General features: G+C 38.8%; 1 protein-coding gene across 1 annotated transcript in view; it reads left to right on the forward strand.

The window, feature by feature from the left end:
- The window catches only part of LOC128645335 (histamine N-methyltransferase-like), a 96,113-nt gene that overhangs the window by 55,423 nt on the left and 24,312 nt on the right, over positions 1-16,378 (forward strand). The window contains exon 5 of the mRNA XM_053698258.1: positions 9,448-9,578. Coding sequence (XP_053554233.1) covers positions 9,448-9,578 — 131 coding nt within the window. The remainder of the gene's footprint in view (positions 1-9,447; positions 9,579-16,378) is intronic.

Raw genomic sequence — 16,378 nt, forward strand, 5'->3', positions numbered from 1 at the left:
TGACATATGTCCTCTTTCATGCTGTTGTTTCGGTTGAGGCTCCGGGACCCTTTTATTAAAAAGGCCTGAGGATAAATAAGTGTACTGGGTGTCTAATCAATGTTTTTTTCTATTTCCCGGGTCATATAAATGATCTCTGCAATTCTAAAATCAATGCCTTTCCTGTAATCTATTATTCAAAAGGATGACATATGTCCTCTTTCATGCTGTTGTTTCGGATGAGGCTCTGGGACCCTCTTATTAAAAAGGCCTGAGGATAAATAAGTGTACTGGGTGTCTAATCAATATTTTTTTCTATTTCCCGGTTGAAACTAATGATCTCTGGGATTCTAAAATCAATGCCTTTCCTGTAATCTATTATTCAAAAGGATGACATATGTCCTCTTTCATGTTATTGTTTCGGTTGAGGCTCCGGGACCCTCTTATTAAAAAGGCCTGAGGATAAATAAGTGTACTGGGTGTCTAATCAATGTTTTTTTCTATTTCCCGGTTGCAAATAATGATCTATGGGTTTCTAAAATCAATGCCTTTCCTGTAATCTATTATTCAAAAGGATGACATATGTCCTCTTTCATGCTGTTGTTTCGGTTGAGGCTCCGGGACCCTTTTATTAAAAAGGCCTGAGGATAAATAAGTGTACTGGGTGTCTAATCAATGTTTTTTTCTATTTCCTGGGTCATATAAATTATCTCTGCAATTCTAAAATCAATGCCTTTCCTGTAATCTATTATTCAAAAGGATGACATATGTCCTCTTTCATGCTGTTGTTTCGGTTGAGGCTCTGGGACCCTCTTATTAAGAAGGCCTGAGGATAAATAAGTGTACTTGGTGTCTAATCAATTTTTTTTTCTATTTCCCGGTTGAAACTAATGATCTCTGGGATTCTAAAATCAATGCCTTTCCTGTAATCTATTATTAAAAAGGATGACATATGTCCTCTTTCATGTTATTGTTTCGGTTGAGGCTCCGGGACCCTCTTATTAAAAAGGCCTGAGGATAAATAAGTGTACTGGGTGTCTAATCAATGTTTTTTTCTATTTCCCGGTTGCAAATAATGATCTGTGGGTTTCTAAAATCAATGCCTTTCCTGTAATCTATTATTCAAAAGGATGACATATGTCCTCTTTCATGCTGTTGTTTCGGTTGAGGCTCCGGGACCCTCTTATTAAAAAGGCCTGAGGCTAAATAAGTGTACTGGGTGTCTAATCAATGTTTTTTTCTATTTCCCAGTTGCAAATAATGATCTGTGGGTTTCTAAAATCAATGCCTTTCAATTAATCTATTATTCAAAAGTATGACATATGTCCTCTTTCATGCTGTTGTTTCGGTTGAGGCTCCGGGACCCTCTTATTAAGAAGGCCTGAGGATAAATAAGTGTACTGGGTGTCTAATCAATTTTTTTTCTATTTCCCGGTTGAAACTAATGATCTCTGGGATTTTAAAATCAATGCCTTTCCTGTAATCTATTATTCAAAAGGATGACATATGTCTTCTTTCATGCTGTTGTTTCGGTTGAGGCTCCGGGACCCTCTTATTAAAAAGGCCTGAGGATAAATAAGTGTACTGGGTGTCTAATCAATGTTTTTTTCTATTTCCCGGGTCATATAACGATCTCTGGGATTCTAAAATCAATGCCTTTCCTGTAATCTATTATTCAAAAGGATGACATATGTCCTCTTTCATGCTGTTGTTTTGGTTGAGGCTTCGGGACCCTCTTATTAAAAAGGCCTGTTGATAAATAAGTGTACTGGGTGTCTAATCAATGTTTTTTTCTATTTCCCGGGTCATATAAATGATCTCTGGGATTCTAAAATCTCTGCAATTCTAAAATCAATGCCTTTCCTGTAATCTATTATTCAAAAGGATGACATATGTCCTCTTTCATGCTGTTGTTTCGGTTGAGGCTCTGGGACCCTCTTATTAAGAAGGCCTGAGGATAAATAAGTGTACTTGGTGTCTAATCAATTTTTTTTTCTATTTCCCGGTTGAAACTAATGATCTCTGGGATTCTAAAATCAATGCCTTTCCTGTAATCTATTATTAAAAAGGATGACATATGTCCTCTTTCATGTTATTGTTTCGGTTGAGGCTCCGGGACCCTCTTATTAAAAAGGCCTGAGGATAAATAAGTGTACTGGGTGTCTAATCAATGTTTTTTTCTATTTCCCGGTTGCAAATAATGATCTGTGGGTTTCTAAAATCAATGCCTTTCCTGTAATCTATTATTCAAAAGGATGACATATGTCCTCTTTCATGCTGTTGTTTCGGTTGAGGCTCCGGGACCCTCTTATTAAAAAGGCCTGAGGCTAAATAAGTGTACTGGGTGTCTAATCAATGTTTTTTTCTATTTCCCAGTTGCAAATAATGATCTGTGGGTTTCTAAAATCAATGCCTTTCAATTAATCTATTATTCAAAAGTATGACATATGTCCTCTTTCATGCTGTTGTTTCGGTTGAGGCTCCGGGACCCTCTTATTAAGAAGGCCTGAGGATAAATAAGTGTACTGGGTGTCTAATCAATTTTTTTTCTATTTCCCGGTTGAAACTAATGATCTCTGGGATTTTAAAATCAATGCCTTTCCTGTAATCTATTATTCAAAAGGATGACATATGTCTTCTTTCATGCTGTTGTTTCGGTTGAGGCTCCGGGACCCTCTTATTAAAAAGGCCTGAGGATAAATAAGTGTACTGGGTGTCTAATCAATGTTTTTTTCTATTTCCCGGGTCATATAACGATCTCTGGGATTCTAAAATCAATGCCTTTCCTGTAATCTATTATTCAAAAGGATGACATATGTCCTCTTTCATGCTGTTGTTTTGGTTGAGGCTTCGGGACCCTCTTATTAAAAAGGCCTGTTGATAAATAAGTGTACTGGGTGTCTAATCAATGTTTTTTTCTATTTCCCGGGTCATATAAATGATCTCTGGGATTCTAAAATCAATGCCTTTCCTATAATCTATTATTCAAAAGGATGACATATGTCCTCTTTCATGCTGTTGTTTCGGTTGAGGCTCCGGGACCCTCTTATTAAAAAGGCCTGAGGATAAATAAGTGTACTGGGTGTCTAATCAATGTTTTTTTCTATTTCCCGGTTGAAACTAATGATCTCTGGGTTTCTAAAATCAATGCCTTTCCTGCAATCTATTATTCAAAAGGATGACATATGTCCTCTTTCATAATGTTTTTTCTGTTGAGGCTCCGGGAGCCTCTTATAAAAAGGCCTAAGGATAAAGAAGTGTGCTGGGTGTCCAATCAATGTTTTTTTTTATTTCACAGTTGCAAAAAAATTATCTATGGCTTTGTAAAATCTATGCCTTACCTGTCATCTATTGTTCAAAAGGATGCCATATGTCCTCTTTCCTGCTGTTGTTTTTGTTGGGGGTCCGGAACACTATTCTAAAAAGGCCGAAGGAGAACGACCTGTACTGTACTTGGTGTCCAATCATGTTTTTGTTTTCAATTTCACGGTTCATAATAAATATCGCTGTGTAACTAAAATCAATGCCATACCTGTACTCTGTTGTTCAAAAGGATGGCATATGTGGTGTTTCATACTGTTGTGGTTGTTGAGGGTTGTGGCCGTGGGACAGCGTATAAAACGGCTGAAGGAGAACAACCGGTACAGCCTTGCTCCTCTTTTTGCATACATGCCCACAGACTCGGTAAAGCATGCCTCTTTTAGGGAGAGGTGCAGCCATAATGCAGGGTCAGAACCTCTGCCTGCAACTGTTATACTCGATTTTGCGAAAGGAAGTAAGCTTACCATGGTTCCCTGCATGCACGTATTGTTGTTATATTTTGGTGAGGGTAATCATGATGGCCATGTAGACCACCACCACTGAGAGTCCTGGAAGTAACAGGGATGAGATGAAAGAGCTAAGAATATCAGAACTTGAAACAACAGAGTTAGCAATGGGTGTTAGTGCAAGACCGCTTGGCTTTTTTTTTGGCTTTGGGTGCGGCTATTCATGCAGGCCATATAGAGCTGCCACCATTCGGTGTTGTATCAGGTATTAAACTAATAAGAACAGTACTACCAAAATACAGCCAATGAAGGGCCTTATGAAGACTGAGCCAAGGTTGGACTGTAGTATTTGGTTAGGCTAATCATGATGGCCATGTAGACCACCACCGAGAGTCCTGGAAGTAACAGGGATGATGAGATGAAAGTGCTAAGAATAGTACTACTTGAAACAACCGAGTTAGCCATGGGTGTTAATCCAAGACCGCTTGGATTTATTTTTGTATTGGGTGCGGCTAATCATGCAGGCCATATAGAGCTGCCACCATTCGGTGTTGTATCAGCTATAAAAATAATAAGAACTGTACTATCAAAATACAGCCAATGAAGGGCCTATGAAGACTGAGCAAAAGTTGCATTGTAGTATTTTGTTCGGCTAATCATGATGGCCATGTAGACCCCCCGTAACAGGGATGAAAGTGCTAAGAATAGTACTAATTGAAACAACCAAGTTAGCCATGGGTGTTAGTCTAAGACCACTCGGCTTTTTTTGGGGTTTGGGTGCAGCTAATCATGAAGGCCAGATAGACCTGCCACCATTTGGTGTTGTAACAGGTATTAAACTGCAAAGAACAGTACTACTTAACACAACCTACTTACCGTGGGTCACAGAGCATATGTTTGGTTATTATATTTTGTAAGGGTAATCATGCAGGCCATATAGACCTCCACCGATAGGGTGAGTATGAGTAACAGCTATTAAAATGCGAAGGACATTACTAATTAACACAACATAGTTACCATGGGTCGCAGACCAAGAGCAGATGTCTTATTATTATATTTTGTATGGGTAATCATCCAGGCCGTATAGACCTCACCAAATAGGGGGAGTTACAGAGATTAAAGTGCTAAGAATGGTAGTACTTAAAACACAACCTAGTTAAAATGGGTACCAGACCGCATGTCTTATTATTATATTTTTTCAGGGTAATCGGGCAGGCCATATAGAACACCCCTAATAGGAGGGGGGACAGGGATTAAAGTGCTAAGAAAAGTACTAATTAACACAAGCTAGTTATCATGGGTTCAACACCGTGTGTCTTGATGTTATACTTTGTCAGGGTAATCATGCAGGCCATATAGACCTCCCTTGATAGGGGGAGTAACAGGGATTACAGTTATAAGAATAGTACTACTTAAACACAACCTAATTACCATGGGTCCAAGACCAGATGTTTTATTATTATACTTTGTCAGGCTAATCATGCAGGCCATATAGAGCTCCAACAAAAGGGGGGGTAAGAGGGATTCAAGTGATAAGAAAAGTTTTACTTAACACAACAAAATTACCATGGGTCCCAAACCACGTGTCTTGTTGTTATACTTTGTCAGGTACTTTGACATATAGACCTCCACCAATAGGGGGAGTTACAGGGCTGAAAGTGCGAAGAACAGTACTACTTAACACAACCTAGTTGGGTCCAAGAACGCATGTTTAATTATTAGACTTTATTAGGGTAATTATATATCTATTTCTCTTCTATCGATTCTATTTAACTATCAATCTATGTATATCTATCTATCCTATCTATCAATCTATCTTATGTCTGGGATGTTTTGAGACAGCCACTTTGGGAATGTTAGTTGATTTAGGCCCATTATGGCTTAAAAGCAGACTCTGCATAAACTATGTAATTTTCCATGGCAGTTTTGACAGGGATCCCCCTCCAGCATGCGACAGTCCAGGTGTTAGTACCATTGAAACAACTTTTCCATCACTATTGTGGCCAGAAAGAGTCCCTTGTAGGTTTTAAAGTTCGCCTGCCTATTGAATTCAATGGCGGTTTGCGCGGTTCGCGAACAATACCGGAAGTCCGAGTCCGCCGTTCATGAACCGAAAATTTTAGGTTCGCGACATCACTACCTACCTATGATCCAGGAGGGTCAATACATGACTACCGTGGACTTAAAGGATGCTTATCTTCACATTCCGATACACAAAGATCATCATCGGTTTCTCAGGTTCGCCTTCCTAGACAGGCATTACCAGTTTGTGGCTCTTCCCTTTGGGTTAGCTACGGCACTAAGAATCTTTACGAAGGTTCTGGGGTCACTTCTGGCGGTCCTAAGGCCGCGGGGCATAGCAGTAGCCCCTTACTTAGACGACATTCTGATACAGGCGTTGAATTTCCAAATTGCCAAGTCCCATATGGACATTGTTCTGGCATTCCTGAGGTCTCATGGGTGGAAAGTGAACAAAAAGGGAAAGAGAAGAAAAGAGTTCTCTATCCCCTCTCACAAGAGTTTCCTTCCTGGGAACTCTGATAGATTCTGTAGAAATGAGGATTTACCTGACAGAGGACAGGTTGTCAAAACTTCTAAATTCCTGCCGTGTTCTTTATTATACTTCTCGCCCTTCGGTGGCTCAGTGTATGGAAGTAATCGGCTTAATGGTAGCGGCAATGGACATAGTTCCATTTGCCCGCCTACATCTCAGACCGCTGCAACTCTGGATGCTCAGTCAGTGGAATTGGGATTACACAGATTTGTCCCCTCTTCTAAATCTGGATCAAGAGACCAGGGATTCTCTTCTCTGGTGGCTATCTCGGGTCCATCTGTCCAAAGGTATGACCTTCCGCAGGCCAGATTGGACAATAGTAACAACAGATGCCAGCCTTCTGGGCTGGGGTGCAGTCTGGAACTCTCTGAAGGCTCAGGGGTCGTGGACTCAGGAGGAGGCACTCCTTCCATTAAACATTCTGCAACTAAGAGCGATATTCAATGCTCTTCAGGCTTGGTCTCAGCTAGCGGCAGTGAGGTTCATCAGATTTCAGTCGGACAACATCACGACTGTAGCTTACATCAACCATCAAGGGGGAACAAGGAGTTCCCTAGCGATGTTGGAGGTTTCAAAGATAATTCAATGGACAGAGATTCACTCTTGCCATCTATCAGCTATCCATATCCCAGGAGTAGAGAACTGGGAGGCAGATTTTCTAAGTCGACAGACTTTTCATCCGGGGGAGTGGGAGCTCCATCCGGAGGTGTTTGCACAGTTGATTCAACGTTGGGGCAAACCAGAACTTGATCTCATGGCATCTCGCCAGAACGCCAAGCTTCCTCTTTACGGATCCAGGTCCAGGGATCCCAAGGCAGCGCTGATAGATGCTCTAGCAGCGCCTTGGTTCTTCAACCTGGCTTATGTGTTTCCACCGTTTCCTCTGCTCCCTCGTCTGATTGCCAAGATCAAACAGGAGAGAGCCTCGGTAATTTTGATAGCACCTGCGTGGCCACGCAGGACTTGGTATGCAGATCTGGTGGACATGTCATCCTTTCCACCATGGACTCTGCCTCTGAGGCAGGACCTTCTACTTCAGGGCTGACTGCTTGGAGATTGAACGCTTGATTTTATCAAAGCGTGGTTTCTCCGAGTCGGTCATTGATACCTTAATACAGGCGCGAAAGCCTGTCACCAGGAAAATCTATCATAAGATATGGTGTAAATATCTTCATTGGTGTGAATCCAAGGGTTACTCATGGAGTAAGGTCAGGATTCCTAGGATGTTATCTTTTCTCCAAGAAGGATTGGAGAAGGGTTTGTCAGCTAGTTCCTTAAAGGGACAGATTTCTGCTCTGTCTATTCTTTTGCACAAACGTCTGGCTGAGGTTCCAGATGTTCAGGCATTTTGTCAGTCTCTGGTTAGAATCAAGCCTGTGTTTAAACCTGTTGCTCCACCATGGAGTTTAAATTTAGTTCTTAAAGTTCTTCAAGGGGTTCCGTTTGAACCTTTGCATTCCATAGATATTAAGCTCTTATCTTGGAAAGTTCTATTTTTAGTAGCTATCTCCTCAGCTCGAAGAGTTTCGTAGTTATCTGCTTTACAATGTGATTCCCCTTATCTCATTTTCCATGTGGATAAGGTAGTGTTACGTACCAAACCTGGTTTTCTACCTAAGGTGGTATCTAATAAGAATTTCAATCAGGAGATTGATGTTCCGTCACTGTGTCCTAATCCTTCTTCGAAGAAGGAATGTCTATTACACAATCTTGACGTGGTTCGTGCTTTAAAGTTTTATTTACAAGCTACTAAAGATTTTCGTCAAACATCTGCATTGTTTGTTGTCTACTCTGGACAGAGAAGAGGCCAAAAGGCTTCGGCAACTTCTCTCTCTTTTTGGCTAAGAAGTATAATCCGCTTAGCTTATGAGACTGCTGGCCAGCAGCCTCCTGAAAGAATTACGACTCATTCTACTAGAGCGGTAGCTTCCACATGGGCTTTTAAGAATGAGGCTTCTGTTGAACAGATTTGTAAGGCGGCGACTTGGTCTTCGCTTCATACTTTTTCTAAATTCTACAAATTTGATACTTTTGCTTCTTCGGAGGCTATTTTTGGGAGAAAGGTCTTACAGGCAGTGGTGCCTTCCGTTTAAGCGCCTGCCTTGTCCCTCCCTTCATCCGTGTCCTATAGCTTTGGTATTGGTATCCCACAAGTAATGGATGATCCGTGGACTGGATACACCTTACAAGAGAAAACATAATTTGTGCTTACCTGATAAATTTATTTCTCTTGTGGTGTATCCAGTCCACGGCCCACCCTGTCATTTTAAGGCAGGTGTTTTTTATTTTTAAACTACAGTCACCACTGCACCCTATAGTTTCTCCTTTCTCTTGCTTGTCTTTGGTCGAATGACTGGTAGTGGCAGTTAAGGGGAGGAGCTATATAGACAGCTCTGCTGTGGGTGATCCTCTTGCAGCTTCCTGTTGGGAAGGAGAATATCCCACAAGTAATGGATGATCCATGGACTGGATACACCACAAGAGAAATAAATTTATCAGGTAAGCATAAATTATGTTTTTTTGCATCAAATATCAGTTTAAAACATGGATTCCTTCAAGCTAGTGCAATGATGCTCTGGGCTGCCTTAAAGTATAGCATGGATTTTAAAGTGCTGCAAGAAAATTAAATGGGGACAGCTGTTCGATAGATGATAGAGGACACGTCCCTTTTTTGTTTTTTTACTTGGTGTCCAGCTTCTCTATTCAACCTTTACATTTCTAAATCTGCAACCTATTCACACTAGATAGACTGCTTTTTTTTTAACAACTGGTTTATTCCTGTTCACTGTGAGTGGATCTAGTATATTGGTTTATATACATGCTCATTTACAGGTTATTTCTATTGAATTATTTATTTTTAACATATGTAAAATGATAGTCCTTAGCCTTTTGGACAAGATCAAAGTGTTTATTTAACGGGACAGTAAAGTCTAATTTAAACTATTATGGCAGACAGAGCATGCAAGTACGGTTTTGCTTTTTCTGAGGTAAGCAAAATTGATAATATAAGTAAATTGGTAAGTTATTTAAAATGACATGCTCTGTCTGAACCATTAAAGTTTAATTTTGACCTTACTGTACCTTTAAGCACTATAAATAGTGCAAACATTTTAAAATGAATGATATTTGATTTTTCATCTCTTTCAGACAATGTTTCAAAGACACAAAACATTGACAATGTTACCTTTTCCTGGCATAAGAAAGATACTAGTGAATATGAGACAGAAATAAAACAGAGGAAAGAAATAAAACAATTTGATTTTATTCATATGATCCAGGTAACTTTTTTTTTTTTTTTTAAGAGAGCTATATATCATTTCATCATGGTCTATCTCCCTGCAAAATTCAAAGTAAATCTGTTATGTATTATTTATTAAAAAAATCATATTGTATGTCTTACTAATACATTTGGAAAAACACCAATAACAACTAAGAGCTAGATTACAAGTGGAGCTATGTTTAATGCTTTTGCTGAGTACTAACACTGCCGGAAGTAAAGTTTTGTGTTTGCAGGTTAGCGCTCATATTACACTCAACACGGATATAGACCTACAGTGCTAAACCTTAAGTGAATTATGCATATTTCACATTCCAATTTTCTTCACATAGAAAACATCATTCTTTTTATTTTTAAATATATACGTATATATATATATATATATATATATATATATATATATATATATATATATATATATGAAGCTTTTATTGTAAAATATATATCTATATGAATATATACAGGTTTAGATATATACAAATATAAATAGGAATATCAATTTAAAAATACAAAGAACATTGGAAAGTAAAACATTGACAGTAAATACACAGTAAAACACATTATTATATATTATAATTGAATTATGATTTTTCATCTTTCCAGGTATTTGAGTGCAAATGGTTCCAAAGTGTGTGTGTCTATGTATATATGTATTTACATGTGAATATATGTATGAATATACACATGTGTGTGTGTGTGTGTGTGTATATATATATATATATATATATATATATATATATATATATATATATATATATATATATATATATATATATATATATATATATATATATATATATATATATATATAATAACTCATTTTGTAGTTCATTTAACAAATCTAAGCAAGTCAGGAGGCAAACCTTTGCTGCGTTGGAAACAATGTATCCAGAGGTTTTCTATGGGAAAAGCAAGCCTCTTGACTTGTTTACATTTGTTAAATGAACTACACAATGAGTTATTTTCTTTACATTTTGTGCTTGGTAGAGGATTTTATACTCACTTTTCACCCCACCCCCCAAGTTGTTGTGTATATATATATATATATATATATATATATACAGTCATGGCCAAAAATATTGACACCACTGCATTTATGTCAGATAATGCACCACTTCGCCCAGGAAATTGCTGCAATTATATTAAAAAATGTTTAAGCATTCTCATGTTTATTTCTTTTGTTTGTATTGGTATGACACAAAAAAGTGAAGAAAAAAAGCCAAATCTGACACATTCCATGCAAAACTCTAAAAATAGACTGCACAAAATTATTGGCATGCTCAATTTAATATTTTGTGGCACACCCCTTGGAAAAAATAAATGAACTCAATCGCTTCCTGTAGCCATCAATGAGTTTCTTACACCTCTCTACTAGAATTTTGGACCACTCTTCTTTCGCCAACTGCTCCAGGTCTCTCAGATTGGAAGGGTTCCTTTACCCAACTGCTGTTTTGAGATCTCTCCACAGGTGCTCCATGGGATTGAGATCTGGACTCATTGCTGGTTAGTTCAGTACTCTCCAGCACTTTGTCTTAAACCATTTCTGGGTGTTTTTTGACGTGTGCTTTGGGTCATTGCCCTGCTGTAAGACCCATGACCTCTGACAGAGACCCAACTTTCTGACACCGGGCCCTATATTGCACCACAGAAATGTTTGGTAGTCTTCAGATTTCATAATGCCGTGCATCCAGTGCCTGAAGCAGCAAAACAGCTCCAAAATATCAGTGGCCCTCCATGTTTGACTGTATTACTGTATTCTTTTCTTTAAAAGCCTAATTTCTTTTTCTGAAAACAGTAGAATGATGGGCTTTACCAAAAAACTGTAATTTAGTTTCCTCTGTCCACAGCACATTTTCACAAAAGGATTTTGGCTTCCTCGGAAAGATTGAGTACATTTTTCACCATTTTAACTGGTTGCCGGTGTGATTTCTATATTGTCAGTACCTTTTAATTGATACAGGTGAGTTTAATTACAAATTACAGGAGCAACACAAAATTGGATTGCAATTATTTCTTTTAATTTTGAGAAGGTGCCAATAATTTTGTGTCAGATTTGGCTTTTATTTCTCCACTTTTTTGTGTCATACCAATACAAACAAAAGAAATAAACATGAGAATATCTAAGCATTTGTAATTGCAACAATTTTCTGGGAAAAGTGGTGCATTTTCTGTCAGAAATGTTGGGTGCCAATATTTTTGGCCATAACTGTGTATATATACTGTATATATACTGTGTGTATATATATATATATATATATATATATATATATATATATATATATATATATATTCATCCAAAAAATCACACTTGCTGGATTTAAGCACAGTAAAGGTTTATTCAGTGATTTTTCAGGGTTTACAACCCTTCCTCAAACCCTGAAACATCACTGAATAAACCTTTGCTGCTGTGCTTAAATCCATAGTGTGGATGCATATTTGACTACTTCTGCACCCTGGTTCTTAGGATTCCTGCTGATAAGAATATGCTTATAAGTATTTATATATATATATTTACTTTAAAGGGACATGACACCCACATTTTTTCTTTCACGATTTAGAAAGAGAATGCAATTTTAAACATCTTTCTAATTTACTTATATTATCTAATTTGTTTTATTCTCTTGATATTTTTTGCAGAAAAGCATATCTAGATATGCTCAGCAGCTGCTGATTGGTTGCTGCACATAGAAGCCTCGTGTAATTGGCTCACCATGTGCATTGCTTTTTCTTCAACTAAGGATATATAAAAAATGAAGCAAAATAAATAATAGAAGTAAATTGTAATGTTGTTTAAATTTCTATTCTCTATCTGAATCATGAAAGAAAGATTTTGGGTTTAGTGGCCCTTTAAGTACTTAGAGAGAAATATTGAAGAGGACACAGTAGTGTTCTCTCCAAAAAAGACAGGGATTTCAGCACTCCATAAAATTATAAAATAATTAAGTCACTGACACATTCGAAGAAATTTATTAAATTTATTAAGAGCAGGTGTTCAAAGCTTTCGCGCAACCAAATAACTTCTGGGTCCCCTAAACGAAAACCACACAAAATTAAGTATTAGTAAAATTTAATTTCTCCAACATTGGTGTGTCCGGTCCACGGCGTCATCCTTACTTGTGGGATATTCTCTTCCCCAACAGGAAATGGCAAAGAGTCCCAGCAAAGCTGGTCACATGATCCCTCCTAGGCTCCGCCCACCCCAGTCATTCTCTTTGCCGTTGCACAGGCAACATCTCCACGGAGATGGTTAAGAGTTTTTTGTAGTTTTATTCTTCTATCAAGTGTTTGTTATTTTAAAATAGTGCTGGTATGTACTATTTACTCTGAAACAGAAAAGGATGAAGATTTCTGTTTGTAAGAGGAAGATGATTTTTAGCAGACAGTAACTAAAATCGATTGCTGTTTCCACATAGGACTGTTGAGATGAAGTAACTTCAGTTGGGGGAAACAGTTAGCAGTCTTTTCTGCTTAAGGTATGACTAGCCATATTTCTAACAAGACCATGTAATGCTGGAAGGCTGTCATTTCCCCTCATGGGGACCGGTAAGCCATTTTCTTAGTTAAACATAAAAGAATAAAGGGCTTCAAAAAGGGCTTAAAAACTGGTAGACATTTTTCTGGGCTAAAACAATTGCTTTACTAGGCATATTATGCAGATTCTAACTAATTATTGGTATTATAATCTTGGGGAACGTTTAGAAAAACGGCAGGCACTGTGTTGGACACCTTTTTCAGATGGGGGCCTTTCTAGTTATAGACAGAGCCTCATTCTGGGACTGTATAGGGGTTAAATGTAAAAATGGCTCCGGTTCCATTAATTTAAGGGTTAAAGCTCTGAAATTTGGTGTGCAATACTTTTAATGCTTTAAGACACTGTGGTGAAATTTTGGTGAATTTTGAACAATTCCATCATACTTTTTCACATATTCAGTAATAAAGTGTTTTCAGTTTGAAATTTAAAGTGACAGTAACGGTTTTATTTTAAAACGTTTTTTGTGCTTTGTTGACAAGTTTAAGCCTGTTTAACATGTCTGTACCATCAGATAAGCTATGTTCTATATGTATGAAAGCCAATGTGTCTCCCCATTTAAATTTATGTGATAATTGTGCCATAGTGTCCAAACAAAGTAAGGACAGTAATGCAACAGATAATGATATTGCCCAAGATGATTCCTCAAATGAGGGGAGTAAACATGATACTACATCATCCCCTACTGTGTCTACACCAGTTATGCCCACACAGGAGGCCCCTAGTACATCTAGTGTGCCAATACTTATTACCATGCAACAATTAACGGCTGTAATGGATAACTCCATAGCAAATCTTTTATCCAAAATGCCTACTTATCAGAGAAAGCGCGATTGCTCTGTTTTAAACACTGAAGAGCAAGAGGACGCTGATGATAACTGTTCTGACATACCCTCACACCAATCTCAAGGGGCCATGAGGGAGGTTTTGTCTGATGGAGAAATTTCAGATTCAGGAAAAATTTCTCATCAAGCTGAACCTGATGTTGTGACATTTAAATTTAAATTAGAACCTCTCTGCGCACTGCTTAAGGAGGTGTTATCTACTCTGGATGATTGTGACAATTTGGTAATTCCAGAGAAATTATGTAAGATGGACAAGTTCCTAGAGGTTCCGGTGCCCCCGACGCTTTTCCTATACCAAAGCGGGTGGCGGACATAGTAAATAAAGAGTGGGAAAGGCCCGGCATACCTTTTGTTCCCCCCACTATATTTAAGAAATTATTTCCTATAGTCGACCCCAGAAAGGACTTATGGCAGACAGTCCCCAAGGTCAAGGGGGCGGTTTCTACTCTAAACAAACGCACTACTATTCCTATCGAAGATAGTTGTGCTTTCTAAGATCCTATGGATAAGAAATTAGAGGGTTTGCTTAAAAAGATTTTTGTATAGCAAGGTTACCTACTACAACCAATTTCATGCATTGTTCCTGTCACTACGGCAGCGTGTTTCTGGTTCGAGGAACTAGAAAAATCGATCAGTAAAGAATCTTCGTATGAGGAGGTTATGGACAGAGTTCAAGCACTTAAATTGGCTAACTCTTTTGTTTTAGATGCCGCTTTGCAATTAGCTAGATTAGCGGCAAAAAATTCAGGGTTTGCTGTCGTGGCGCGCAGAGTGCTTTGGCTAAAGTCTTGGTCAGCGGATGTGTCTTCCAAGACAAAGTTGCTTAACATTCCTTTCAAAGGTAAAACATTATTTGGACCTGATTTGAAAGAGATTATTTCAGACATCACTGGGGGAAAGGGCCACGCCCTCCCACAGGATAGGTCTTTTAAGGCTAATAATAAGCCTAATTTTCGTCCCTTTCGCAGAAACGGACCAGTCTCTAATTCTGTATCCTCTAAGCAAGAGGGTAATACTTCACAACCCAAACCAGCCTGGAAACCAATGCAAGGCTGGAACAAGGGTAAGCAGGCCAAGAAGCCTACCACTGCTACCAAAACAGCATGAAGGGATAGCCCCCGATCCGGGACCGGATCTAGTGGGGGGCAGACTTTCTCTCTTTGCTCAGGCTTGGGCAAGAGATGTTCAGGATCCTTGGGCGCTAGAAATAGTTTCTCAAGGTTATCTCCTGGAATTCAAGGAACTACCCCCAAGGGGAAGGTTCCACAGGTCTCAATTATCTTCAAACCAAATAAAGAGACAGGCATTCTTACATTGTGTAGAAGACCTGTTAAAGATGGGAGTGATACATCCAGTTCCAATAAGAGAACAAGGAATGGGATTTTATTCCAATCTGTTCATAGTTCCCAAAAAAGAGGGAACATTCAGACCAATTTTGTATCTAAAGATCCTAAACAAATTTCTCAGGGTACCATCGTTCAAAATGGAAACTATTCGAACGATCCTACCTACTATCCAGGAAAATCAATTTATGACTACCGTGGATTTAAAGGATGCGTACCTACATATTCCTATCCACAAGGAACATCATCAGTTCCTAAGGTTCGCTTTTCTGGACAAGCATTACCAGTTTATGGTACTTCCATTTGGATTAGCCACTGCTCCAAGGATTTTCACAAAGGTACTAGGGTCCCTTCTAGCGGTTCTAAGACCAAGGGGCATTGCAGTAGTACCTTACTTGGACGACATCCTGATTCAAGCGTCGTCCCTGTCAAAAGCAAAGGCTCATACGGACATCGTCCTAGCCTTTCTCAGATCTCACGGATGGAAGGTGAACAAAGAAAAAAGTTCTCTGTCCCCGTCAACAAGAGTTCCCTTCTTGGGAACAATAATAGATTCCTTAGAAATGAGGATTTTTCTGACAGAGGTCAGAAAATCAAAACTTCTAAGCTCTTGTCAAGTACTTCATTCTGTTCCTCGTCCTTCCATAGCGCAGTGCATGGAAGTAATAGGATTGATGGTTGCAACAATGGACATAGTTCCTTTTGCACGAATTCATCTAAGACCATTACAACTGTGCATGCTCAGACAGTGGAATGGGGATTATACAGACTTGTCTCCGACGATTCAAGTAGATCAAAAGACCAGAGATTCACTCCGTTGGTGGCTGACCCTGGACAATCTGTCACAGGGAATGAGCTTCCGCAGACCAGAGTGGGTCATTGTCACGACCGACGCCAGCCTAGTAGAGTCTCTTCTCCCGAAAAACATTCTGGAACTGAGAGCGATATTCAATGCTCTCAGAGCTTGGCCTCAACTACCAAATTCATAAGGTTTCAGTCAGACAACATGACGACCGTTGCATATATCAATCATCAGGGGGGAACAAGGACTTCCCTGGCGATGAAAGAAGTGACCAAGATAATT

The sequence above is a fragment of the Bombina bombina genome, chromosome 1, assembly GCF_027579735.1.
Source record: "Bombina bombina isolate aBomBom1 chromosome 1, aBomBom1.pri, whole genome shotgun sequence".
Lineage (NCBI taxonomy): Eukaryota > Metazoa > Chordata > Amphibia > Anura > Bombinatoridae > Bombina > Bombina bombina.